The sequence below is a fragment of the Seriola lalandi genome, unplaced genomic scaffold (genome assembly GCF_002814215.2).
Source record: "Seriola lalandi dorsalis isolate HSWRI2012SDOR001 ecotype SW California unplaced genomic scaffold, Sedor1 jcf7180002054390, whole genome shotgun sequence".
Classification (NCBI taxonomy): Eukaryota; Metazoa; Chordata; class Actinopteri; order Carangiformes; family Carangidae; genus Seriola; species Seriola lalandi.
Window position 1 is genome coordinate 430,455 of NW_019524943.1, and position 26,834 is coordinate 457,288.

Consider the following 26,834-nt stretch of genomic DNA (forward strand, 5'->3'; position numbering starts at 1 on the left):
TGTGTGTGTGTGTGTGTGTGTGTGTGTGTGTGTGTGTGTGTGTGTGTGTGTGTGTGTAATCCAGGTCTCTGTGAAAATGTAATTACTCATATGAGGCAGAATCAGACCTATTGTCTGTCTCTGAGGCAATAAGAGAAGAGCCAGCACAGGAAACTCCTGCGAGGGCTCAGACGAGAGACAGGCTGGTCTTATGAGACTCTATACAGCCCCAGGGAAAAGAATGTTACACACAAGACAGTCTCCTCCAGGTATGTTTCCTTCAGACAAAAACTGGAGGAACTTATAGTTTAAGATGGGTTCTAATGAAGACGTTTTAGCCTAATATGAGCCACTGCTTTTTATATTATTGATCGCAATCCATAAGAAAGCCTGCATCCAACGAATAAACTACTTAAAACACAAAAAAACTTTGGATTTTATCAACAGCTGCATTCGGAGAGTCATCTGGCAACATACAGATTACAGGACAATGAGGACACACTGTGGTGACTCTGCATGTTTTAGCACATTCCATGAGAACGTCTTGAACTCATATCCACTCAGAAAGAAAGAGTCTAACAAGTTGCATGACCGGTGAGAAATCTGTGCCATCTTATGTGAAAACACATAAACTATCCATTTAACCATTTAACATAACAATTAACATTTTAACTTCACTTAAAGAAATAAACAAACACAGAGAAAGCAAACCAGGGAAAGAATACAATGTTCTAATAATGTATGATGATTATGTTAACATAATAATCACACATTATTAGAACATTGTATTCTTTCCCTGGTTTGCTTTCTCTGTGTTTGTTTATTTCTTTAAGTGAAGTTAAAATGTTAATTGTTATGTTAAATGGTTAAATGGATAGTTTATGTGTTTTCACATAAGATGGCACAGATTTCTCACCGGTCATGCAACTTGTTAGACTCTTTCTTTCTGAGTGGATATGAGTTCAAGACGTTCTCATGGAATGTGCTAAAACATGCAGAGTCACCACAGTGTGTCCTCATTGTCCTGTAATCTGTATGTTGCCAGATGACTCTCCGAATGCAGCTGTTGATAAAATCCAAAGTTTTTTTGTGTTTTAAGTAGTTTATTCGTTGGATGCAGGCTTTCTTATGGATTGCGATCAATAATATAAAAAGCAGTGGCTCATATTAGGCTAAAACGTCTTCATTAGAACCCATCTTAAACTATAAGTTCCTCCAGTTTTTGTCTGAAGGAAACATACCTGGAGGAGACTGTCTTGTGTGTAACATTCTTTTCCCTGGGGCTGTATAGAGTCTCATAAGACCAGCCTGTCTCTCGTCTGAGCCCTCGCAGGAGTTTCCTGTGCTGGCTCTTCTCTTATTGCCTCAGAGACAGACAATAGGTCTGATTCTGCCTCATATGAGTAATTACATTTTCACAGAGACCTGGATTACACACACACACACACACACACACACACACACACACACACACACACACACACACACACACACACACAGATTGTCGTTCTAAAGCTACCTCACTCTTTCTGTTCACAACACACAAAGAAAAGCATATTTATTTTGACTCTTAGCTGTTCCACAGGAATGTGTAGGCGCAGCAAATGGCAGGCTATAGAAAAGCATAACCCAAAGAGAACTAGCTTTCCTCTTTTTTTCCCAGCACACATCCCTTTTTTTTTTTTTTTCAGCCACTTCATCCACACAAGCACAGTCATGGAGAGACACCAGACTCTTGGCCTACTTGTCTGGGTTCACTAATGTCCTCTGTTGTACCAGACTCTTCCACGCTGTCCTCATTTATCATCAGCAGGCTTTGTACCGATACTGTTTCTCTGCTTCCTTTCCTTGTCTCCTTTCCTACTTTAGAAAAAAGGAAACAACAGACATTTTTCCTCTTTCTCTTTCTTCTAGGAGCAACTGGTCAGCAAGTGGAGGTGGAGCCAGAGGTGTTTTCGTATCCTGGCCAGACAGTCCACTTACGCTGTGCCCTCATTAATGCCGCTGGGAATGAGCTCACACAGGTCAGATACACACAGCTGCAGTTTTTTTTTCTTTTTCTCAGTTAGGATTTGATTGCTTCTTTATACCACCATACTCATACTTTGTGATTTGAAAATGATAAGAAAAGTGTCTGTTACATCCTGAAATTTCACTCATTGTGCTGACTTGACACAATATAAATCACTGAGATAGCTTGGGACTACAATTTACTTTCACATCTGAAGTGAACAGAGATTGGTCATTAAGTGAATATAAATGTAATATGTGACTAAACAAATGGGTATATTCCTTTTAAAATAAAGTATTTGTCAATTATGCATCAATCTGATTCTGCAGGTGCGTGAAACCTGTGAAAATGAAGTAGGAAATGCACAATTCTGCTCCCTGAAGAGCAGGAGAGAGAGAGAGAGAGAGAGAGAGAGAGAGAGAGAGAGAGAGAGAGAGAGAGATATTTGATTTTTTTTTTTTTGATTTTTAGAAAACACATTTATTTTCTAAGAAATAGAACAATATCAACAGAACATAATCCTCAGATTAGACAAAAACAACCAACATGGTTTATAAAAAACTCATAAAAATACAGAGTTAAAAATCAGCTTCCCCTCAACAACAGAACAGAGAGCTGCAGTGAAACACCACTGAGACAGAAACCCATCAACATTATTCATAAGTGAATAAAATCTGAAGTCTACTGTGATTCTGGCTTTCACCAACGCCTTAAACACTGACAGCAGCTCCCCACCTGAAACACCTTCTACTTTGTTCTTCCTGCTTTTATAAATGGACAGTTTGGCCTGTCCCACTACAAAGTTCAACAGCTGCCATTTTTTTTTGCATTTTCATTTTTGTAGCCAGCACCAAAAATAAAAGCAGTTTCACACCAACTCTCACCACAGTTTAAAAACACAGTTTTCATAGTCTCAAACAGAACTTCAAGTCTTTTACATTCCAGGAAACAGTGAAAAGCAGTTTCTGTTTCCTGAGAGAAAGGACATTTAAAGGACACTGTGGGATTGATCTTAGAGACCAAGCTGTTGACAGCCAGCGCTCCCTGCAGGATTCTCCACTGCAGATCACCTGACCTATTGTTTAAAGGCGGTTTATAAAACAGCCTCCACACCGGTTTACAGCGATCCTGCACCTTTAATTCCCTTCTCCACACATTGTCTGTTCTACCACTCAACTTTCTCTTGTTTAAAGCTTGTACACAATATTTACACAGAGCTTTCCCATTGAGCATGTAGAGGTCTGCAGGTGCAGCATGTTTATAGACCAACAGTGGTCCCGTCAGTCCAGTGTGGTCTATTTTAAGACCCAGTTCAGGAAAAGGGTCTGTTCCATCAGGAGTGTCTATTCCAGAACAATAGTTCTGTATCATTCCTGACTCTTCTCCACTCAGTCTTTTAGTCCATGTGTTTAAAATGTCTCTGATGTGACGATGGGACCTCAGGCCCAATAGAGAAGCTACTGCCTCTGTGTTGTTGAGTCCTGGACCTGCAACGTCCACTATGTGTCTCAGCTTCACTGTCCCAGCTGAAACCAGACGCTGGGTGAGACCAGGTCTACTGTTGTCCTGAACATCCAGTCTGGGCCCGTGGATTAAAGGCTCCTCCAGGAGCCAGTACAGTGAAGCTGCAGGTGTCAGTCTGATCCATTTAAAAAGAGTCCATGCTCTAAAAAGTCCCTGATAAAATGGATTCAGATCACACAAACGTATAAAAGTACAATTCATTAAAAACAAAGATGCATTTAAATCCAACCCTGCCGCTCCCTTTAAAATGATGCTCATGACTGGTTTCCACACCACGTCATTGTTGCCTGTGAGGTAACGTTGGATACACTGTAATCTAAAAGCTGCTACTCTGCTCTCCAGGTGTACCAACCCCTGCCCCCCCTCTTCCTTCGGCAGGTAAAGTAAAACCCAGTGCAGTTTGTCCCAAAAGAAATTAACCATAATGGTCTGCACTTTCTGCAGCAGCCCAGCAGGAGGCGCCGTACATTTTAACTTGTGCCACAGAGTTGATGCCACTAAATTATTAATAATCAGCACTCTTCCTCTGTATGACATTTGAGGTAGCAGCCACCTCCACTTGGCCAACCTCCCCTCCACCTTCTCCACCACTCCCTCCCAGTTCATACTGACAGTTTGACTGTCTCCCAGTTAAACCCCCAGATACTTCAGGCCTCCCCTCCTCCAGCTCAACCCTCCTGACAGCTGAGGAAGACCTGCAGATCAACTCCCAACTGCTAAGGCCTCACTCTTTGCCCAGTTCACTCGTGCAGCTGAGATTTTCCCAAAATCTTCAGCAATATTCCCCAACTGTGTGACATCGTCCTGGTTTTTTATAATAACAATAATATCATCTGCATATGCAGATAAATTAAAACGTGTATCACAATCAGGTAAAACTAGACCATTGATAAAAGAACGAATATTATGCAACATTGGCTCAATAGAAAGTGCATATAGCATCCCAGACATCGAGCAGCCTTGTCTTATCCCCGAGTCACTTTAAAAGGTTTACACAAGCCACCATTCATTTTCAGTACACTCTCAATGTCCTCATACAAAACCTTAATCTTGGCAATGAATCCAGGACTGAGGCCGAACCTATGCAAAACCTTCCAGAGGTAACGGTGCTCAACCCGGTCAAAAGCCTTTTCCTGGTCCAGAGAAATCAGACCAGCATCAAAGCCCAAAGAACCAGAGACTTCCAAAAAATCCCGAATCAGTGACACATTGTCCACTATGGACCTACCGGGCACACAGTAGGTCTGAGTTCTGTGTATGACCTGGTCCATCACCATCTTCAGTCTGTTGGCTAGAACTTTAGACAGCAGTTTATAGTCAGTACACAGTAGAGAGACCGGTCGCCAGTTCCTAATGTCCTGAAGATCTCCTTTCTTTGGCAACAGAGTCAGAACTGTTCTCCTGCGACTCTGGGGCAGAGACGAGTCACCAAAGCTTTCTGTAAAGACCTCTATGGCGTCTGTCTTTAGTTCACTCCAGAAAGCCTTGTAAAACTCAGGTGGGAGCCCGTCAATCCCAGGGGCCCTCCCCCCCTGCATACTCTGCAACGCCATGGAGACTTCCTCTGTAGTCAGAGGACCCTCCAGCTCTTTGTTGGTCTCCTCCGAGACCCTGGGCAGCCCACCGCAGAACAAGTTAAAAGCCCCGTCATCTTCAGTGTACTCACTTTCAAACAGCTGGGAGTAGAAGTCCACAGCTCTCTGTCGGATCTCGCTAGCTTCAGTCAGCAGGTGTCCTGCAGCTGAGTGCAGAGCGTGGATGAACCTGCTCTGCCCATTCTTCTTCTCCAGGCTGAAAAAGAACTTGGACGGTGAGACCATCAGAGCAGCGCTCTGAAAGCGAGACCGGATCAGCGCCCCTTGTGCTTTAGAGCCCAGCAGGTCCGCCAGTACGGCTTTTTTGGTTTTGAGGTCTTCAATACAGCCTCGATCTCCTGTGGACTCTGCAGCACTTTGCAGGTCCACTATTTCAATCTCCAGATCTTTTATAGATTTGGTGATGTCACGAGAGACATTGAGAATGTACTGTTGACAAAACTGCTTGATCTCTACTTTCCCACAATCCCACCACTGCTTCAACGATGTAAAATCCCCTTTCCTAGTTCTAAAAATTTCCCAAAAAAATAAAAAGGTTTCTTTAAAATGTTCATCCAACAACAAAGCAGTGTTAAAGTGCCAATACACAGACTTGTGTTTCACATTTGCAATATACACATTACAGGAAACCATGCAATGATCTGAGAACCCCATAGGAAGTATTCTGCATCCTTTAAAAATACTAAAATGATGCTTAAAACAATAAAATCTGTCTAATCTGGCCATAGAGAGAAGCTTCTCTCTGGTCTGGACCCAAGTGTACTGCCTATGTTTGCCATGTATTTCTCTCCATACGTCAGTTAAACTTTGAGCCTCTACCAGCTGCTTCATGGCTCGTTTTGAAGCGGCATGAGGTTCAGTGTGATTCCTGTCCAGCTGATCGTTCTCTGTGCAGTTAAAATCTCCTCCTAAAAATAAAACCTCTTCAGGCCCACACTGACTTAAAACCACAGCTAGTTCATTTAAAAACTGAACTCTGGCAGGTCCTGTGTTGGGTGCATATACATTTATAAAAACAAGAGTAAAACGCTCATATTTGGCTCTGACCACCATCAGTCTCCCCCTCATTACTTCCTCCACCACATGAGACTGTGGCAGAAAGCTTTTAGAAAAGAGGAGTGCCACTCCTCCACTGGTCCTAGTTAGGTGACTTAAAACCACCTCCCCGTCCAATTCCCTCCTCCAGTCAGTCTCATTTAAAGAGTCGCTGTGTGTTTCCTGAACCAACATCACATTAACACTCTTCACTTTCATCAGTTCAAAAAGACTGGCTCTCTTCCTCACATCTCTGGCTCCATTTATATTAAGTGTGGAGACTTTAAAATCACTCATGTCTTCTAATGTGAGAAGCACCACACACACTAAGACAGACAGAAACCAGACTGTCTTACACTGTTTCTGAGTCTTCATCATTATACAGCTCTTGTTTGAGTTTCAGGACTAGTTTCTTCAGTCTGTAGACTTCCTGGTCAGTATAACCCCCTTTTCCTCTGCTGCTCATCTGTGATCTGACAGATCGTATAAACAGGTCTTTGTCTGCAAAGTGTTCTTCGACTCAGACTTTTTTCATATTTTTCGTTGTTTGCAGGAACTTTTTAATTTGCTGTATTTCGTATTTTTCCTCCTGCTGTGATCCAACAGACAGCTGTGAGTCAGTGTGAGGCTTGCTGCCTTCATCACAGTCCTCCTCCTCCTCCTCCATGCCAGACTCAGGCTCTGGCTGCACCTCCTTCTGCCTCTCTCTGATGCTCACTGCTCCTTTCTTGGCCTGAGAGCCACTGTCACTGTTTGTCTGTTTCCTTTTGAGAACAGGGACTTTAAAATCATTCGGCTCCATCACGTCTTCATCAGTGTCTCTCACTGTGTCTCACAGTCTGCTGCTGTGTTTGCAGTGTTCACCACATTCTGCTCTCCTGCTGCCGTTTCACTGTCATCACTTTTCTTCCTCCCTGTGTGACTGACAGCTGCTTCATCCTGTCCTTGTTTCTCAGTGTCAGAGTCTTTTTGACTCTGCTGTGTCTCTTTTGTCCCCTGACCATCTTGTCCAGCCTGTGTCTGTGTGTCTCCTCTCGCCTCCTCCCTCTGTGTTTTATCATCAGAGGAGACTTTATCAGGACAGACTCGGACTAAATGACCCTCCTTTCCACATCCAAAACACTTTAATGTCCCAGAGTTCACAAACACAACATAATCAAAATCATCCACTCTCACATTAAAAACGAGACTGAGCTCCTCATCCTTTTTATTGAGGATCATCAGAACCTGCCGTCTGTGTGAAACCACATGTTTCAGCAGCGGAGATTTACATCCCGACGGCAGTTTCCTGATCTGGGAAACGATCTTCCGGTGTCTCGCCAGTTCCCTCAACAAAACCTCATCACTGATGAACGGAGGGATGTTTGATATTGTGACTTTTTTAGCCGGTGTAGCGAGAGGAGACACCGACACAAACGTGTCATTCACGACAACTCCGGTCTCAATAATCTTATTAACTTTTTCGACGCTGTCAACAAAAATCACAACAGCGCCGTTCATCCGAGCAGCAGATTTAACGCTGCTGTGACCCACAACGTCTCCCACTGCCAGACTGTAGTCCTCCACCGAACACTGAAACCCAGCAGAGATGTTAAAACCATGTTTCCTGCTGAGTTTGGTGAACTCCATGTCGGCGTTCACCACGCCGACCAGCGAAAGACGCCGGCCGACCGCAAAACAAAACCCCCTACCTCCTATTTACACACCAAACACTAACATCTACACAACCTGAACTACACACTATTTACAACATCTACAGAAAAATTAGAAAAGATAGAAAAACTCGAAGAATCTCACAAAACGCTCTCTGCAACACCACGCTCGTCTCACTCCGCCATTCACTCAGAGAGAGAGAGAGATAGAGAACTGCATCTATAGAGATGCATCATACCTGTGACACTTATTTGATTGTGTACGGTGTGTACGCTGCCCTGTAGAGTTTACAGCAAAATGTGGATGTCTCAAAACACTCTCCAGTGTCACTTATCAACACCATGATGAATGAGGCCTGTTGTTTTTCTCAGTCACTGTACACATCCTAACCACTGACCCTGTGCCTCCTCCACCACAGGTCACATGGAGCTACGAGCTGAAGGAAGGGAACAGGATCAACATCGCATTGTTTCGCCCCAACAATGATCCCCACTACCCCGACTCACCTGTGAAGGGCAGGGTCAGCTTCTCACCCAGTCCCCCAAACCTGGACAGCCCTTCCATCCAGATTAGTGATGTTAGGATGACTGATGAGGGGAACTACATCTGCTCAATTTCTACCTTCCCAGCTGGCAACAAGGAGGGCACCACCTCTCTGGTCATGCTAAGTAGGTCACTAACATAATCTACATACTGTGTTTATAGTGTTTAAAGGTGACATTGGCCACCACCATCAAGAACCAACTGAGGATACCGTATAGTTCAATAAATGTCTCTGAGACACACATGCCTTACTATACATTGTGTAGCATAATGAAATTGCAGCAAGGTGATTGTTGTGTACAACTGATAAATCAGAAGTATGGTATATAGTATGAGTATATTCTGTTTAGATTACTGTTCTTCAAACAAAAACTTTGAGTAGATATTTTATATCATGGCAGTGAAATAATTTAAAGTTAACATGTTTTGACCAGTGTTGTTACTTTAAGGATTTTCATTACTGTTACTGTCTGTGAATTATTGAGGTCAAACAATCAGCTGTGACTGCTCATCATGGCGTGGTTTAGATGGAATTCATTCTTCATCGTTATAGTGATATTATTTGTTATTGCCTCTTTACTTCAAGATAGCAACTACAGTAAAAAAAACCAAAAAAACAAAAAAACATTGTGTTTTTCAACCACAGAGCGAGTCTCCAATGTAACAGTAACTGCCAACAGCACAGACCTGGTGGAGTTCAGCTCTGTCAGTCTGTTCTGCTCCTCCTCTGGATCCTCCCTCTCTTTCCTCTGGCTGAACGGCAGCTCTGATGTTACAGCCAGTGACAGAGTTCAGCTCACTGATGGAAACACCACTCTCACTATAGTCAGTGTGACCCGCTATGACCAGGGACCATTCAGGTGTCATGTGTTCAATCCCTTCAGTAATGGCACCAGTGCTCCAGTAAACCTCTCCATCAGCTGTGAGTTACTAACCTGCATGCTCAGTCTTTTATCTGACAACATCTGTATGTAACATAGACACACATTTTCAGCTTAATTGACTCCAGTACAAAACCACCACAAACAGCATGGTGCCAATTAAATCATTGTACAGTCAGTTTCATTGAGAAAAACTTCTGCTCTATTGCTTTGCTTTACACAGTTTTGTTTTTCTATTGTGCTTGATGTATAACAATGTCGCTGCGCATACTAATCACTTATAAGACCTCAGTATGAGTCACAGTGCATGCTGTATGCCTTTCTATTTTTCATGCAACTAACATTACACCTCGTGATTCTTTTGTTGTTTTTTTCTTTTTACCTACATTCAGTCGGCCCAGAAAATATCCATTTAACAAAATCCCCGTCACAGGATTACTATGTGGAAGGGTCAGACATCAGCCTGATGTGCTCAGCTGTCTCCAGACCCACTGCACTGTTTAACTGGTTCCTGAATAGAGTCCCGCTGTCTGATACTGGACCAGAGCTCAGACTTATAAACATTAAGGAGGATCAGAGTGGGAACTACAGTTGTCAGGCCTTTAACAACAAAACTATGAGAAATGAAACATCTCAACCTTCCATCATCTCTGTCCTAAGTAAGTTTGAGTAAAAGGTTTTCTACATATAAATATTGATAAAAATGGGATTTAGACATTTAGCTGTGATAGTACCATATAAGAACTTCTTAAATATAAAAATGTCCTCTGGATCCTCCCTCTCTTTCCTCTGGCTGAACGGCAGCTCTGAGGTTACAGCCAGTGACAGAGTTCAGCTCACTGATGGAAACACCACTCTCACTATAGTCAGTGTGACCCGCTATGACCAGGGACCATTCAGGTCCACTCTCTATCCTGCTTTATATACACGCATGACTGTGCTCAGCTGTTTCCAGACCTGCTGCCCTTTTTCAGTGTTTTTTTAATGGAAATCTGTTGTTTGATGCAGAATCAAGGCTCAGGTTTATAAACAGCAGAGTCAGAGTAGCTGCTCATCACCAAAGACAGAGACAAAGTTAGTAACTAGCTGGAGAATAAAGTGAAACATTTAGCAGCTAAAGAACCAGATGTTTCCCTCAGGAGTTGGTGGAGTAACCTGAATACACAACAAGTTGGTATATCAACAGTGATTATATGTTAATGTCGTGTTTACAGTTTTTTTTCCTACCTCCAGGTGGAAAAAAATCTACTAAATAAAAACACATTGCATTATGGTCCATTAATACTTGTGTTGAAACACGTTTCATTGGTGAAGGTGGCAACTGTTTGAGAATCTTGTTGTTTTGATAAAAACAGTTTTATCTCATTATTCTGTACGTGAATTGACAATCTGTTATATTCTGACCTTGGAGTAAAGTCAGTGTCATGTATTCCACTCATGTCAATGATATGGCTGGATTATAGGTTGTTAAATGTTAGAATAACCCATGAATGTGGACAATCAAACACATTTGGCGCGTTATCCGATTTGGAGAAGTAGTTTGCCCCTCGCAAGGATGAACTGTTCTCAAGTTCCTTTATATCTGTTTACTCAGTCAACTCTCAGTGACTCGGCTAGTTTTTTTCCTGTTTTCATATTTCTCTCACAAAATCCTTTATCTTTTGTCCAACAGAGCCAATAGTGAATGCCTCTGTCACATCATCACCAAACCAGCCAGTTGAGGGAAACTCTGTGAAGTTAACCTGTGAGGCTGCTGGCTCGGTCTTTGCCAGAAAGTGGATGAAGGATGGTGCAGATCTGATCCAGACTGGCAGAGTGCTGTCTTTTCAGTCTCTAAAGAAAACAGACAGTGGGAAATATTCCTGTAACATCAGCAACCCTGTCAGCAGTGTTGAAGCTGAATACATCATGGTTGTTAACTGTAAGTAAGATGCTGTACAATGTCCATTTACTTTTCAGACATATGGTGGTAAAATGCAGAGGGCACTGAGGGAAATAACATGGTTTGTGCTACTGTAATATCACCACTAATCTCTCTCTCTCTTTCAGATGGACCAGAAAATGTTCAAATCAAAGGTCCAAGTACAATAAGTTTGAACGAGAACTTAACATTAACCTGCTCTGCTGAGTCCACACCAACTGCTAATTTCACCTGGAAACTGAATGAGACGAAGATACTCAACAATTCTGCCGTGTTGACTAAACACATCACTGATCTTTCTGACAGCGGAGAGTACACCTGTGAAGCGATGAATAGAATAACTGAGAAAACATCATCTGCAGTACATGGACTGACTGTAACACAGTACCTGCCAGGTACCAGACAGTGTTGACTGCACATATAATTAATACTTGTGGATACAGTGAGGCGTTTTTTTTGGTTTTGTTTTTTTTTGTTTTTTTTGTTTTGGCTTGACAGCAGACAAGAGAGTACTGACACTTTTGGATATCTCAACTCATAATATTAACCCTGTGAAGAGTGGTTTGCTTTCTGAATATATCTCACCTTTGCTGATCTATAACAACCATGATAGATTAGTTTTAAAATGCTTAGAAAAGAGGGTATATTAATCCAATTTTTCCTTTCCATTCCATTGTCATTTATTTTAGCACCATGCTTTTGTGCTTGACTTGTTTTCTTAAATAACATTCATCTATGTAATCGTTGCTGCTACATGATACCTAATGGACACTTATCAGCTGTTCTTGTGCGTTTCCAAACGGGCTAATGCTGTCGGGTTTCTTGTGTTTCATTTTACACATACCAGGGAAACATGGATGTCTTTCAGCTGGTGCCATTGCTGCCATAGTAATAACCATATGTTTCATAGCTGCTGGTGGAGCTGCTGGAGGGTACTGTATCTACAAAAAGAAGTGAGTGAATAATGTCCTTCATAATATTATCCATTTCTCTTATTTGTAACATTAACATTGACCTAACCCTGATGTTATACATTAAACATACTATATATTCATAGTTTCATGCTAAGGTAAGGAGTCAGCCTTAGCACGTGGTACACACCCCTCCTGGTGAGCTACAGGGGCACCTAGGAATCTTTTTTTCATTAAATTACAGAAAACATATTGGCTATTGTTTGAGTTTTGACTCACATCTAACTGGCCAATTTTAACATTGTTCTATGCTAATATTTAGAAATAAGAAAGATCCCCCGCCACATAACACAGGTAAGTAGTCATCTGATCTGACTTCACCCTACACTTAAACTATCATATAAATAAATTACAATCATAGATAATCAGCTGCACTGTAACAAAACTTCTTTTTTTTGCATAGAACTAGAGGAACATACTTATGAGAACACTTCAGTGGTATATGAGGACATAAAATAAACTCAGTGATCTTTCTTTTTTAAGGTATGTTTTAATGTCATAATCCTGATTTAATGAAAAAGGTAAAAGTAATTATTCTTGGTTTAAATCTGTTAAATCTACTATAGACCAACAATGACTGAGGACTCACAGTTAATCAAAACAGCGACTCTTTAACCATTTGTTTACTTTTTTGTCCTGCAGATGATCAGAAAATCAACACTTTTTAAGTCTTCACCTGCACCAAGAAAAGAAGATCCCCCACTGCTGTTTTTTTGTTTATTATTATTCCTTTATATTTTTTTTCTTATAAATTAGTAGATCAATATGCAGTGACACTTTGAGGCCACTAGGTGGAAGAAGAGCACCACAACTGGATTACAGCTTTAGCAGCCTTGGTATATTATTACTGTGCCTTATTAAGTTTCATGCATAATGTGTTGGCAAACATTTGCCATTTAGACATTCAGACAGAGCAACAGTAGCATTTCTGCTGCATTTCTTGCCCAACACTGTCTCTCCGTTTAGCTCTGGTTTGATCAGAGCCATCAGCTCTTTCTCTATTAGCTCTTAAACCTGGAATAACTCATAATTAGCAACTTGGGGACAATGGAAATAAGTTGTAAATACAGAACTGACATATTATCACTTTTTAAGTGGATGTGGCAAAATTATCACTCATTTGGAGTATATATACCTGGCAAAAAAAAGACCAGTATGCACTCTCCATTGGGTCAGAGTCTGATGATAATTCAGTGTTGACCTCTTTCACAGAGAAGTAGTCATGTGATCCATTTTAAATGTAAAGCTTGGTGTTTCACCATGTTCATCAAAGGACTTGTATGTTTTTGCTACTTTTTGTAAACTTATGCATACTTAACAATTTATACATACAGTGCATATCTAATGCTTGTTCTTATGTGTGTGACCACAACTTTGTAAATACACACCAGGTTTGGAAAAGACACAATTCAGTTTTTAACAATATTTTTGTCTTTGATATTTAATGCTTATATGTCAGCTAATAATATTTGCTGTATTTGTTGGTAACATAATTGAATATGTACCAGTCTTTCAAATATGTGGAAACTTTGGAACTGTGAAAATGAAAGTGTCAGATGTTTTTAAATTAATAATTTTTAAATTATTTATTAATTCAAAATGTAGCAGACTCAACACCCGATTTGTCACCTTTTTCCATTAAGTTTAGAGGATAATTCAATTTTATCAAAGGCTAAACTTCATAGACAACAACTTACGTATGTCTTTGTCCAAGTAAATGAAAATCTTCCCACATGTTTTCTTGTAAAAACTGGATAACATAAAGTAAATCCTTTGAATCTACCGAACAATTTCACTCCAAAAGCCGCAGTATGCCTACCCCCTGTTGTGTCAGTGAGGTTGTGCTGTCTTGTGGATAAAGGACAGTGAGCAACGTGGTATAGATGTGATTTACCGAGCATCCTCCTGGATATTTAGTTCCCCCGGAGGCTTGCACAGAGAGTGAGCAGCAGTTCAAGACACAATCAAATGTTTTAACTTGAGTTTAACAAGCATTTTTATTATTTAATATTTACAGGAGTGCAGCATAATTTGGTTTAGTTTACAGTAAATGTTTAATTGTTAGATTTGACTTGGACCAATCTTGTTGTTGCTGACATTCAATATTAAAGGTATAAATACAGTATATGCAAAACTCAGCATGATTTTTTTTTTAATTAATGTATGACATATCATAAGTTCACTTGAATCAAGTAGGGAGTGACTGACTTCATACACAAAAAAACATAATACCCTGTTGGATAAATCTTGAATTTGAAATCTGTACTTTAATTTCAAATTCTCTAAATAGATCAAGAAATTTGGACGGCAACAGGATGGAGGTGGGATAAGCAAATGACTTGCTTTGGTTTCAGTATTCATCTGTTATCATTTAGTATTATATTTACTTGCCAGATTTTATTTGCAGATCGTGTTTTAATCCGGCTCCAACCATGTAAAGTACTTTGTTTTGAAAAAAGCTGTACAAATTAAGTTTATTATTATTATTATAAACATTATCACTGTGAGTATGATAGCATATTGATGTTGATGCAAAGCACCGCTGTGCCTGAATACTTACATCCCAGTAATCTGCTAGCATGGCTGTAGGCATGATGAAGTAATAATGAATCATAATCATAATTTCTGGTATTCAGAAAATGAAGTTGTGTTTTATTAGCTTATGTAAGTCTGGACAGCCACATTAACCAAAGGTTAGTGGAGGTAATAATTACACATGTCAAGCCTGTGGACGTCTTGATGACATGTTTCATTTATTGCAGATAATCTCAGGGATACTTATTCCATTGTTGCTCTGACACAGGTGGCAGAAGCTCAGATAACATCAGAGGAGGACCAGACTGAGTAACACACCATGAACTATACATTCCTCAGATCAGCCATACTTGTGCTCCTCTCCTCAGGTAAGAAATACATTACAAGTGATGATCAAATTTATCATCAATAGAACTATAAGTTGTGAAATGTTGGATAACAGTGGTTCATATTTCAGCAGGTCTTTGCCATGGAGCTGGTGTAGTCACTGTTGACTACCTTCGTGGAGCAGAGGGAGAGAGTGTGACCTTCACAACATCTGTAAAACCGGCAGCTGAACCATTTCTGGCACTGACTTGGAGCTTCAACGGTACCACCAACGTAATAACCTCCACCAGTGCAGACGTAGTGGGACAAGGCTATGAGAACAGGATCACTCTGGATAAAGCTACTGGGTCTCTGGTGCTGAGAAATCTGACAGAGAAAGACAGCGGAGAATATGAATTAATCATCATCCCTCAGGGAGCAGAGCAGCTGCAAGGAACCGCTAAGCTGGAGGTGCTGAGTAAGTATGATTTATGAATCTGACACCCCTTTTGATGTTTTTAATGTCCTTGGAATGAGAAATCTGCTATCCTTTGCGAAATGTCTTTTTTTTTTTTTAAATATACATTGAATAGTGTTTTATTGAATGCATTATCACATTACTTAGGAATGTTGTCATTATTATTATCTCTCTTATTGTCTTTTTTGTTTTTCTTGTGCACAGCCAAAGTGTCGCGACCCACCATAGCCTGCCCCACAGAGAATTTAATTGAAGGTAAAACCTCTGTGAAGCTAACCTGTGATGCTGACGGCTCCCCATCTACCAGAGTGTGGATGAAAGACGGTATACCTCTGGTTTCTGGGGACAGATTCAGCTTCCATGATGGAAACAGAGTGCTGTTCATCAACTCCGTCAACCGTACAGACACCGGAGAGTTCCTTTGTAACGTCAGCAATGATTTCAGTTTTGAAACAGCCAAATGCAGCCTTAAGGTCTATTGTAAGTACTAGCACTAGTATTAGCTTATAATTGCTCATGCCCTTATAATAAAGTTTCTTTCTTCAGAGTCATCATCATTAATATTTTTTCAATGATCTCATTCCTCTTGTTCTTCTTCCTCATCTGATCAGACGGACCTGACAGACCAACAATCGTTCAGACGCCAGTGGGAGCAGAACTTGAGGAGAGTGTCACCCTCAGCTGCTCTGCTGATTCACTGCCAAGGGCAACTTTCTTCTGGAAGTTCAGACACATGAAGTTTTACGGGCCTTTTCACTATATCCCTGAGATGGAAGAGAAACACCAGGGGATGTACACCTGCACTGCCCGTAATGCTATCACTGGTCTGGAAGCCTCTGAGATGCACATACTGCGTGGTATTTGAGCTCTCTTTCTCTCTTCCATATGTCTTTTATCTGTTTGTAGTGATGTGTATAAACAGAGAAGACAGAGTAATGTTTTTTTCTTCTGATTCAGACTCCTGTACTACCGTCAGTGTTTCAATGTCCATGATGGTTTGCACTGTCCTGACCTCGGTGGGACTCATTTTGGTCTAAAGACTGCATTTTGTCTTTCTCTTTTATGTTCACATAAAGTAATCCTATGAATGATAGATGACAAACCAGAGGTCCTTTGCATTTGCTTTTGTCCCTGCAGTATCTTTACCATGTTCTTCATTAAGATACAGCTGTAACATTCATGACTTTTTATTCTATATTGAAACAAATAAAGTTTCCCTAATTGCTACAATGGCATCTCTCAATAAAGAGAACAAGTACAATTAGTGCCCAGTGACTGTGGTCTCATAGCTATTAACAGATTCAGCTTTAATAAATCAATCTTGACACTACTTGACCTTTCAGGTGTTGTATAAACGACCTGACATGCTTTGTTCTTGTGTCATTCAACCTTCACAAGTATGATAAAGTGTTTAATGTTCTTTAACACTGACTGAAGCCTGATAACGTCTTATCATATTGTCCGTATAATAAAGTTTTATTAAAACTCTGTGTGACATTCTGTAGTTTGTTAATGAACACCATCATGTACCTCCCATGTCTATTTTTGAGTCCCACAAAGGTGCACCCATGTCCTGCCATAAACCATTGAAGTCTACTTTCATCTCTAAGCGGACTTCACAGCAGTCTCTTATCCAAAACTGTTTGACATGAATTAGGGCTGAACAATTAATTGAAATCGCAATATGACCAAGTTCAATATCCAAATGGCAGGAGCTGCAATTTTTTATATAAGGGTAAAATGTGTCACAACAGACCATTAATGAAGCATTGTGGTGCTACACCGATGCCTCGGGCTACGAATCATATTCTCTAGATGTAAAGGAGCATTCTTATGTTTTACAAGCCCTGACAAAAATTACAACATCATTTTTATTAAAAAAATGTTTTCAGTGAAAATGAAATGCAAAAATGACCATTCCAACTGAAATTGTGAATCATATCTTAATTGCAATATCTGCCAAAATAATTGCAGTATCATTTCTTTTTTTTGCATATGGTTCAGCCCTAACATGAATAGTTATTACATATGTATTAACAGCGAATGGGGACACAAACCAAGTTCAAAGTTAATCAATGTTCAGAGGCAGAGAACAACAACGCTGTTCAAGGCCATCCTATTAGCAGATTATAAATTAAAATGGGCGTGGGCATTAATGACCTATTTAATCCTGTTTGAATATGTGGCTTTGTGAGACTAACATTTGGATTCCTTTGGAAGTTAAACATAATGTGATTACACCCACTTCTGTTGTTCCTATTGAGAGCTATGTTTTAACATCAACTGTTTTCTACGGACTATTTTTATGATCAAATTAGTTCCAATGAAAACTGTTCACAATTATGTTTTAGGGAAATTGCTTCAAGAAAGGCAGTCTAACCCTAACCCTGATGTCGAGTCAAGTCTCCACTGCTTTGAGAATCACAATTTATATTCCGTTGACCTCTAATGTACAGGAGAAGTAACTAAATCTGCATCTGCAAGCACAGATATAAAGTGAAGGATTCAAGACAGTTGACCATAATACAGGCTCATCTCAGCAATTTCATGGGTATTAATCAACTAATGTGGGTAAAACCACTGATATTGAAATTGAATAAAACCCTCAAACTTCATCCATCATAATACAATAGAGTCTACAACCATGCTAGCTGCTCTGTGAGACTGTTATTAGGTAGCAGTGTATGTTATCGAAGCGGCTCATATGAAGGCTCTATATATAGCATATCGACATGCGTCGTTAGTTCATGTAGATTCTCCAAAATTCCACTGTTCATTCATTTCACAGAAACCATAAGTACAAAAGTGTAATTTATATTCCTTTTGCCCATAAGGGTCCACTGATCGAAAGAATCAAAAGGGTTTTTTCATAAACTTGTAAAATAAAAAGGTCCACTACAGATTGTCCTGTCACTTTGCCATCTGTGCTACGACTGCTGACTGACTGATTGAAGCTGCTGATCTGCTGCTGATCTTAAGCCACTAGACAGAAAAGGTAAACCCTGTGATATAGCTTTGGCTTCAGCCTTCGGAAAGGCCTATAGGGTAGCGATTTTTGGTCCCCTCCACTATAAATCAAAATGTGTTAATTCACCTGCCACTTTCTAAATAAACAGTCCACGTAATGAAGTCCTAACCAATGAGTGAGACGGTTGGCCTTTTTTCTGCCTACTTTCTTCTCACAATCAACAATCATATAATGTGCAACAATCAAAGGTAAAGTTCAGAATAAAGAAATCATTGTTCTTTATTGAGTTTAAGAGCTAATCTGCTTTATCAGGACTGTGTGGGTGTGGTTTGAATAGATTGGATTGACAGTTGTCCAGCAACATGAACAAACAACCCAATAACTGTGATCAGATTTGATTAAACTGTTGCTGAATCCGAATTTCTGCATGAAAAAACATGGTATTTCTTTTACCCCATTACAAACCAGAGTGAAGAGCACAGACAAAAACACATACAGACATCTCTTATGCAAAAAACAAAACAAAATGATTTTATCTTTGGCAAAATAAAATTGTGTGATCATGCCGGATCCTATTGCTCATAGAGAAAAGATGATTACCTTGAACATTAGCAGGATTATATATACAGCTCACTGTTATCAGAATATGTTGTTTTTAAGAACTATCAGTTAGTTCAAATTAATACTTCTACAATATAGAACATATTGTCCATTCAGACTAAGACAGTTATTAGATACATGTGGCTTAAGGATGATTTGTCTTTTCTTCTGATACAGAACTGACATTTGTTCTCATCTTATTCTGCAACACCTGTAGGCTATTTCAACATGTAGCTTTGCTAACTGGGACAATTTGCAATGTGACTATTACTTTCTTATCAAATAATAACTATAATAAAGTTTTATTTAAACTTTATACCAGATCTTATTATGTGTTAATAAGCAGCTGGATGTACCTCAAACGCCGCCCAGACACTTACACTGCTGTCGTCCTGCTCAGTCATGCCACGTGTCAAAGAGACCACTCTCTGATTTTCCTCCAGTGGTAAAGCTAATTTTCTTACAGCCACTGTAATTAAAACACTGTTGAAACATAGCTGTGACGTAGCTGTGGTTGAGTTTATCACAGTGGTGTTTTGGGCAGCTGACATCTTCAATTCTCATGGAGTCAGTCTTAAAGTCATAAAGAAGTTAATAGAAGAACTTTCAGTTAATTTCCCAAAATGTGCTTTTCAGAAAATCCAGATGGATGAATAATTGTTTTGTGTGTGAAAACCTCTCAAATTTGTCACTGTCACTGATAAAACATATACCCACAACACCAGCACATCATGTACAGAATGTAGTTTTTATCACTTTATCAGAAGTGCCCTGGGTTATAAATTAATCATATCAGTGTAACACGAAGTACCGTCTACGCTGCAACACTGAGGGAGTTAACACTTGAAGGCATGAGAAAATGCAGAACTACCAGATTTCATTCTGTCAAGTCTACTCTGAACATCCAGTCATGGCAAACCTATTGGACTGACTATTGATTTATTTGAATAAACATAACTGTTATTCAAGATATTAATTTTACTATTCTTACAATCATGTCCTTGTAGTGTTACGTTTTTTCTCACAGACACAATGTTGCTTTATTTGTTTTTAATGTAGTTTAGTGTAGTGTAGTTTTTAGCTTTTAGGTTTTGTAAATAAGGAATTTATGGTAAGATTGATGAAAATTTTTCATCCAATTTGGTCACAATAACAACAAAGCTGATACATTTTGCCAAGCACAAAAATGATAAGTTACAGTTGAGCTAATAATACCAATACAATATGCTGCAGCTTACTGTATGTGTGTAGATAAAAAGTAGTATATGAAATAATAAATCGAAACACTGAGCGTGTTCAGAGTTTAGCTGTGCATTGAGCAGTTTTTCGTGTTATATAAGACTGAAACAGTGAAAATGTGGCTATGTTACCATAGAGTCAACATATTTAGATGCTCAAGGAACACTGCTCATGCAGACACATATTTTTGCGTGGAAAATAATTCCACTTCACTCAAGTCAATAATGAGCACAAACGCAAGTATTATTTCTCCTTTTTTCTGTTATAGTGATTTTTATAAGCCGTTGCTTTGATCAACAATTTCCACTGGGGTTTGTTGTTGACTGAAGAGTGTGCCCTTAGTCTGCTAATTCCTCTGATTTATAACAGCAAATCAGATAATAATAACAACACCCACCCAGCTCACACCATTTGTATGGCTCGTTCTCATTGGTTTTCACTGCTATCATGGATATCAGTGTCCAGAGTGAGGCACCACAAAGGAAGTAAAGGTTGTAACAGGTGAAGAAGTCCATGGTCCCTCCCCCCTCCCCCCAAACACGCATATTTACAGCACCTCCTTTTAGAAAACACTTTGTATGTGCCTGGAGGCTGCAGCAGATATGGAAACATATGTGAAACTGCTGATCATCCTGGGAGCCATCTCAGGTGAGATTTTACCAATAAATATTGTAATGCTTTTCGCCTGTCTTACTTTTCATTATTATCTTTTGAAACTTCAGAAATGGCATAAGAACACACTCTGTTTTTTTTCTAAAAATTCTAAATCTTAATAGTTTAGCGTTTATTTTTGTGAACAATTTGAAAATGCTTCTCCAATATATAAATGAATCTTGATAATGTCCATTTTGTGAGTGACTTTCAGGAGAGCTAATGGCCTTTGTTGTTACTTGTTAATATGAGATCTGAGATCCACAGATAAAGTGTTTTTGTGTATGTATATAATGTGCTCTAAGGTTTTTATGTGCACTCAGTATAGCAATGAAGAAGCAGCACTTATCACAGTCAGATATTCTTGCACGGAAGTTTATGAGACTGCATTTGATTAAATATTTTGTGTCTAGTGTTTCAAATATATTCTTAATAGTTTACATTCTCCCAGTGATCAACTTTGTATAGTCATCTAAGTTTCAACCAAATCTACTCCAAACTTGCTGTACTTGTCTCCTCCAGGTGTAAGCCATGGAGCTGGTGTGCTCCCAGACACTCTCGTTGCAGCTGTTGGAGAGACGGTGATGTTCGCCACAACTGTGCCTCCACAAGAAACACCAATCCTGGTTGTCACCTGGGGTATTTTAGATATCAGTGGTACTAATTTTAATATAATAACCTCATCTAGTGTAAACATAACTGCACCAGGACATACGGACAGGATCACCCTCTTCAGATCTACGGGATCTCTGGAGCTCAGAAATCTGACTCTCAATGACAGTGGAGAATACAGACTCACCATTATACCAGTTGCCAGCTCACAGTTGAAGGGAAGCTGCAGTCTTGTGGTGCATGGTATGTCGATGCATCGTTGTTACATTGAAAAACAAACTGAAAACTCACTTCTGCCTCCAAATGAGCATAATGTTTAGATCATGGGTCATTTCAAGCAAAAACCTTCAGTGGAGTCAGTGGAAACTAAGCTAAAAGTAACAGACACACAGTATAAGACCATGGAAACACAGTATAAAACCATTTAATAAGGCCATAGTATAAGACCAGCAAAATTTAAAATAATGCTGTAGGTGCAACTTTCCAGCAGCCTTCCTCTTATGCAATATTGTTATCAGTTCAATAAAACCTGACTCACCTGTTCACCATGGGTGTGTACGATTAGGATATTCTCTCATCCTGAAAATGTGCAAAGTAATTTTATTACTGTTAGTTTGTGTTTGACACAGAATGAGTGAGAAGAAATTCATTTGCTGTACTGAACATAATACATTGTTTTTAGGGGTTGTTCTGCTACGGAAAAGGAGTAGAGAAGTCAAAGCAATATTTGTGTAATCTTTTTTCCCCTGTGTAAGACTCTGAACTCTTCAACCCACAGCCCCAGTCTCCAATGTAACGGTAACTGCCAACAGCACAGACTTGGTGGAGTTCAGCAGCTCCATCAGTCTGTCCTGCTCCTCCTCTGGATCCTCCCTCTCTTTCCTCTGGCTGAACGGCAGCTCTGAGGTTACAGCCAGTGACAGAGTTCAGCTCACTGATGGAAACACCACTCTCACTATAGTCAATGTGACCCGCTATGACCAGGGACCATTCAGGTGCCATGTGTTCAGTCCTGTCAATAATGGCACCAGTGCTCCATTAAACCTCTCCATCAGCTGTAAGTTACTAATTTTCTGTACACGGTCAGTTGTTTCATGCTACTTCAAATCCCAGAGCTTTTAAGTTTCACACTAAAATCAATTTCTGCATAATTTAAAATGGTAGCAGCTTTGTCTAAAAATATTTGATTGTGCTTTTTTTTGCTTTGTTTTTCCTGGTACTGACCCATTTTTTTGACTTACAAAACCATTATGAGCCTTCACATTGAACTATTGTATGTCATTTATACATTTTTTTTCTGAAGTAAGTAACTAATATTTTCATTGGTGACTCTCTTGTTTTGTGTTTTTGCTCCATGTGCTACACATTGCAGATGGCCCAGAAAATATCAATTTAACACTGTCTCCATCACAAGAATACTATGACGAAGGGTCAGACATCAGTCTGATGTGCTCGGCTGTCTCCAGACCTGCTGCTCTGATTCAGTGGTTTCTGAACGGAGACCTGCTGTCTGATTCTGGACCAGAACTCAGACTGATGAACATTCAGATGAGTCAGAGTGGAAACTACAGCTGTCAGGCCTTTAACAACATAACTATGAGAAATCAAACATCTCAAACTGCAGCTTTAACTGTACTGAAATGTAAGAGTGTATGACTTCTTGTTGTGAAAAGGCTAAAATAAGTATGACATTGCACTTACTTAGGTTTCGATTGTTCTCCATGTGTCTTTAAAGGAGATTGCAGGGGGTACTCATAAAATAAATAATTAAAAATAAAATGCTAACGATAATGTACATGTTAAACATTGTTTATAGTGTCCTAATATTGTTTTTCTACCCATAGCAAATATCTCCAATGTGGTGGTAACTCCCAACACCACAGACTTGGTGGAATTCAACAACTCCGTCAGTCTTTCCTGCTCCTCCTCTGGGTCTTTCCCCTCTTTCCTCTGGCTGAACGGCAGCTCTGAGGTTACAGCCAGTGGCAGAGTTCAACTCACTGATGGCGGCGCCACCCTTACTATAATTAATGTGGCCCGCTATGACCAGGGACCATTCAGGTGCCACGTGTTCAATAATTTCAGTAATTACACCAGTGATCCAGTGAAACTCTCCATCAGCTGTGAGTTACTACCCTACAGCACATGCTCAATTGTGTTCTCACAGCATCTGTGTTCAAATGTAGACCTTTAAATTTGCAGGTTGATTCATAATTATTATCAGCATCATAACAGGGGTGGTTTTGTCTAAATTACATTTTATTTTGCAGCCTGCTGTTTCTTTGTTGCAGCATTGGCTGGTACTGATAGCTGTATTTAGTTTAATGATGCAGCTCTGCATTTCAACGACATACTTAACTGTAACGATCCCTTCACACTGAGTGAAGCTCAAAGCAAAATGCAGCTTTCCTTGCTACTCTTCTCTTATGGATGGCCATACTGTTTTCTGTCTTTTCCCCAGTTGGCCCAGAGAATACTAATCTGAAGCTGTTTCCATCACAACAACACTATGAAGAAGGATCAGACATCAGTTTGAGGTGCTCAGCTGTCTCCAGACCTGCTGCTCAGTATTACTGGTTTCTGAATGGAGACAAACTTTCTGAATCTGGACCAGAGCTCAGACTTATGAACCTTCAGGAGAGTCAGAGTGGGAATTACAGCTGTCAGGCCTTTAACAACAAAACTATGAGAAATGAAACATCTCACCCTTCAGTTGTGTTTATACTATGTGAGTTGAAATATAGGTGAAATTTTGCTAACCCCTTTTTACTTCCTCATTTCAACCCCTAAACATAAAGAAATCAAATTATATTCTTTGGTCACTGTAAATAGCTGAATTTTATCTGTGGTCCTGTCAATACTTTTGGATGTTTAAAAAAAGATATGCCTTAAATAAAACTAGTCATCTTTGCTATCACTGACATCATACCAAATGAACATTGTTGTGTTTTTCCCCCCACAGCTCCAGTCTCCAGTGTGGTGGTGACTTCAAACACCACAGTCTTTTTGGAGTTCAGCACTTCCGTCAGTCTGTCCTGCTCCACCTCTGGATCCTCTCTCTCTTTCCTCTGGCTGAACGGCAGCTCTGAGGTTACAGCCAGTGACAGAGTTCAGCTCAATGATGGAAACTCCACCCTCACTATAGTCAATGTGACCCGCTATGACCAGGGACCATTCAGGTGCAACGTGTCGAATGGCGTCAGCAATGGAATCAGCCAGTCAGTGAATCTTGTCATCCAATGTGAGTTTATGGCAACCGGGCTTGTGCTAGAAAAAATCCTATCCCTGAGTTAAAATGGTAGTCACAGACTCCAAACATATCCCACAGACCCACAGCACAACTATGGTTCTATTGCTCAATCCCAAGGCCCATCCTAAACTCTAAACCCTTGACACCTCACAAACTTTAATTGGCATCACCTGCATTCTCCGATTACGTGCTTGTGTTTTGCTGTATTAGGAAGCGGAATCGTGTTTCCTGGGCACGGGTATTTTGGCCAGTGGTACACAAGACTTATTTTTATTATAATATGGTAAAATTAAGCGATTGAATAAGCTTTTTTTAATTTAAATATGGAAATATAAGCAAATTACATTAACAAAATGGTGGACCTTAAGGTTACAAACATAGAGCCAAACTACAGGAACTTCATACAATCTGATTCTTTGGTTGTGTTACAGATGGACCTGACAACATGAGCATCAAAGGACCCAATTCTGTACATGCTGGAGATTTGACAATGCTCTACTGCCACACTATGTCTGTTCCATCAGCGAAGTTCACCTGGCTCTTTAAAGGGAAGCCAACTAATGGTCATGAGGCTGTGTATGTCATTAAATCGAGCCGAAACTCTGACAGTGGCACCTACACCTGCACTGCTGAGAACATTGTCACAGGGCAGAGTCAAACAGCACACCATGAGTTAACTGTCATAGGTATGTGACAAAAAGAGAAAAACTGACACAAAAAACAAAAACATGGCATTTATATTTTAGAATGTGTTTTGAGTGAGTTTTTTTTGCTCCTTGTGTCTTTTTAGATTTCTCAGACTGTGATTGCTCAGCTGCTGTTGGAAGAGCTACTATCATAACAGCTGGATGTTGTGTCCTTATTGCAGCAGTGAATGGAATAATTGTGTACTGTCTGATAAGGAAGAAAAGGTAAGCATAAGGCAGGTTAGGAGTGCACAGGCCTAATCTAGCCATTTTTAACCTCATTATACTGTTTTATCCTAAATTGTTCAATCAAAAATTTCCTCATGATAATTAAGTAATTACTGAAATTGATGGTTAACACAAAAACTGCAGCCTTAGAAATGACTGCCACATTTGAACATTGCCCTGTTTTTATTTCTCAGAGCCAACAGCATTTATGCAGCACATAGGAAAGGTCAGTATTCATCTCTTGTCTTAGACTCTCAGACTTGTAGCTGAATCATAAAAATTATGTAATGAATAAATGAAACAAAACTTTGCTCTAACCCATTAGAAAAATTGAGTGTAAAGGAGTGCCATTCAGATTTGTATAAGATCACAGGACCAGTGAATAACGACTTGTATGCTGTTCCTTTGAAGGTGAGTTTGAGCTTTTTTTGTCGACATACTATTGATCAAAACACTCATCTTTCTAATCACGTGTAAACTTTTCCTCTTGCAGCTGAAAAAATGAGAAAACACATGAGAAGATTTCCACATGATCCTAGATCAACAGTCTTAAAGAAAAACATCAGTGTTATTGTTTTTTTTTTCTTCAATTTATTTATTGAACCCAAGAACTTTTTGCCTCCTTTACATTACAGCTCACTTTGCTGAGTTTAATGTTAGTTGCACTGTAATGTGGTAACTTTTATGTCACGTAATAATTACTAATGGTTTTGCAAGAATTCATTCAAATTTAATACTTATGTATATGTAATATATTACAAAAGCTGTAAATAAGATAATACAATAATGAAAAGGAACATGTATTTTATTGTACAAGACATATAGATATATATTCAATAAAAATTTTAAGACTAACCATCTGGACACCCAATATCTTCTTTATCAAGAAAGAAAGAAAGATGTTTCTATTGCTGGTTAAAGATTTATCAGTCCAAAAGAGAAGCTGTTGCTATCACTTGTGCCACAATCTAAGATGAGCACTAGAGAGATTCATTTATCATGGAAACAAATACAGTGGAAAACATCAAGTTTAACCATCACACAAAAATGTGAGACAGGCAGTTACTTGTTATGTGCTTACTCTTTTCGGGTGAAAAGAGTAAGCACCTGAAATTGGGATTGTATCATTCACTACTGTTTGGTCAGTTTCACCTCAGCGCAGTTCATC

General features: G+C 39.6%; 3 protein-coding genes across 6 annotated transcripts in view; all 3 read left to right on the plus strand.

Moving 5' to 3' along the window:
* Positions 1-14,238, plus strand: part of LOC111657280 (cell adhesion molecule CEACAM5-like) — a 16,302-nt gene extending 2,064 nt beyond the window's left edge. For 2 of the 3 annotated variants that reach the window (XM_087174882.1, XM_087174883.1), the window contains exons 2-11: positions 1,894-2,003; positions 8,216-8,465; positions 8,987-9,262; positions 9,614-9,880; positions 10,894-11,142; positions 11,271-11,537; positions 11,990-12,095; positions 12,376-12,407; positions 12,517-12,596; positions 12,756-14,238. In XM_087174882.1, the coding sequence (XP_087031008.1) occupies positions 1,894-2,003; positions 8,216-8,465; positions 8,987-9,262; positions 9,614-9,880; positions 10,894-11,142; positions 11,271-11,537; positions 11,990-12,095; positions 12,376-12,407; positions 12,517-12,572 (1,613 nt within the window). In that variant the 3' untranslated portion in view covers positions 12,573-12,596; positions 12,756-14,238. The remainder of the gene's footprint in view (positions 1-1,893; positions 2,004-8,215; positions 8,466-8,986; positions 9,263-9,613; positions 9,881-10,893; positions 11,143-11,270; positions 11,538-11,989; positions 12,096-12,375; positions 12,408-12,516; positions 12,597-12,755) is intronic. The other variant, XM_087174884.1, reaches the window with a different exon arrangement.
* Positions 14,239-14,387: 149 nt separating this feature from the next.
* LOC111657282 (cell adhesion molecule CEACAM2-like) lies at positions 14,388-16,920 on the plus strand. 2 transcript variants are annotated; one of them, XM_023409385.2, is made up of 5 exons: positions 14,388-15,016; positions 15,106-15,432; positions 15,637-15,912; positions 16,044-16,289; positions 16,390-16,920. In XM_023409385.2, the coding sequence occupies exons 1-5, from the start codon at positions 14,968-14,970 to the stop codon at positions 16,467-16,469; spliced, it is 978 nt and encodes a 325-aa protein (XP_023265153.1). In that variant the 5' UTR covers positions 14,388-14,967; the 3' UTR covers positions 16,470-16,920. The 2 variants fall into 2 exon arrangements, with proteins under 2 accessions (XP_023265153.1, XP_023265154.1); XM_023409386.2 differs by having other exon boundaries at positions 15,109-15,432.
* A 3,885-nt stretch (positions 16,921-20,805) lies between these two features.
* LOC111657281 (cell adhesion molecule CEACAM5-like) lies at positions 20,806-26,522 on the plus strand. The gene is made up of 12 exons (XM_023409384.2): positions 20,806-20,887; positions 21,413-21,745; positions 22,281-22,559; positions 22,875-23,144; positions 23,347-23,625; positions 23,964-24,230; positions 24,465-24,743; positions 25,184-25,438; positions 25,543-25,663; positions 25,861-25,892; positions 25,992-26,077; positions 26,160-26,522. Exons 1-12 carry the CDS (start codon positions 20,818-20,820, stop codon positions 26,169-26,171), a joined length of 2,283 nt encoding a protein of 760 aa, XP_023265152.2. The 5' UTR covers positions 20,806-20,817; the 3' UTR covers positions 26,172-26,522.
* Positions 26,523-26,834: the final 312 nt, after the last annotated feature.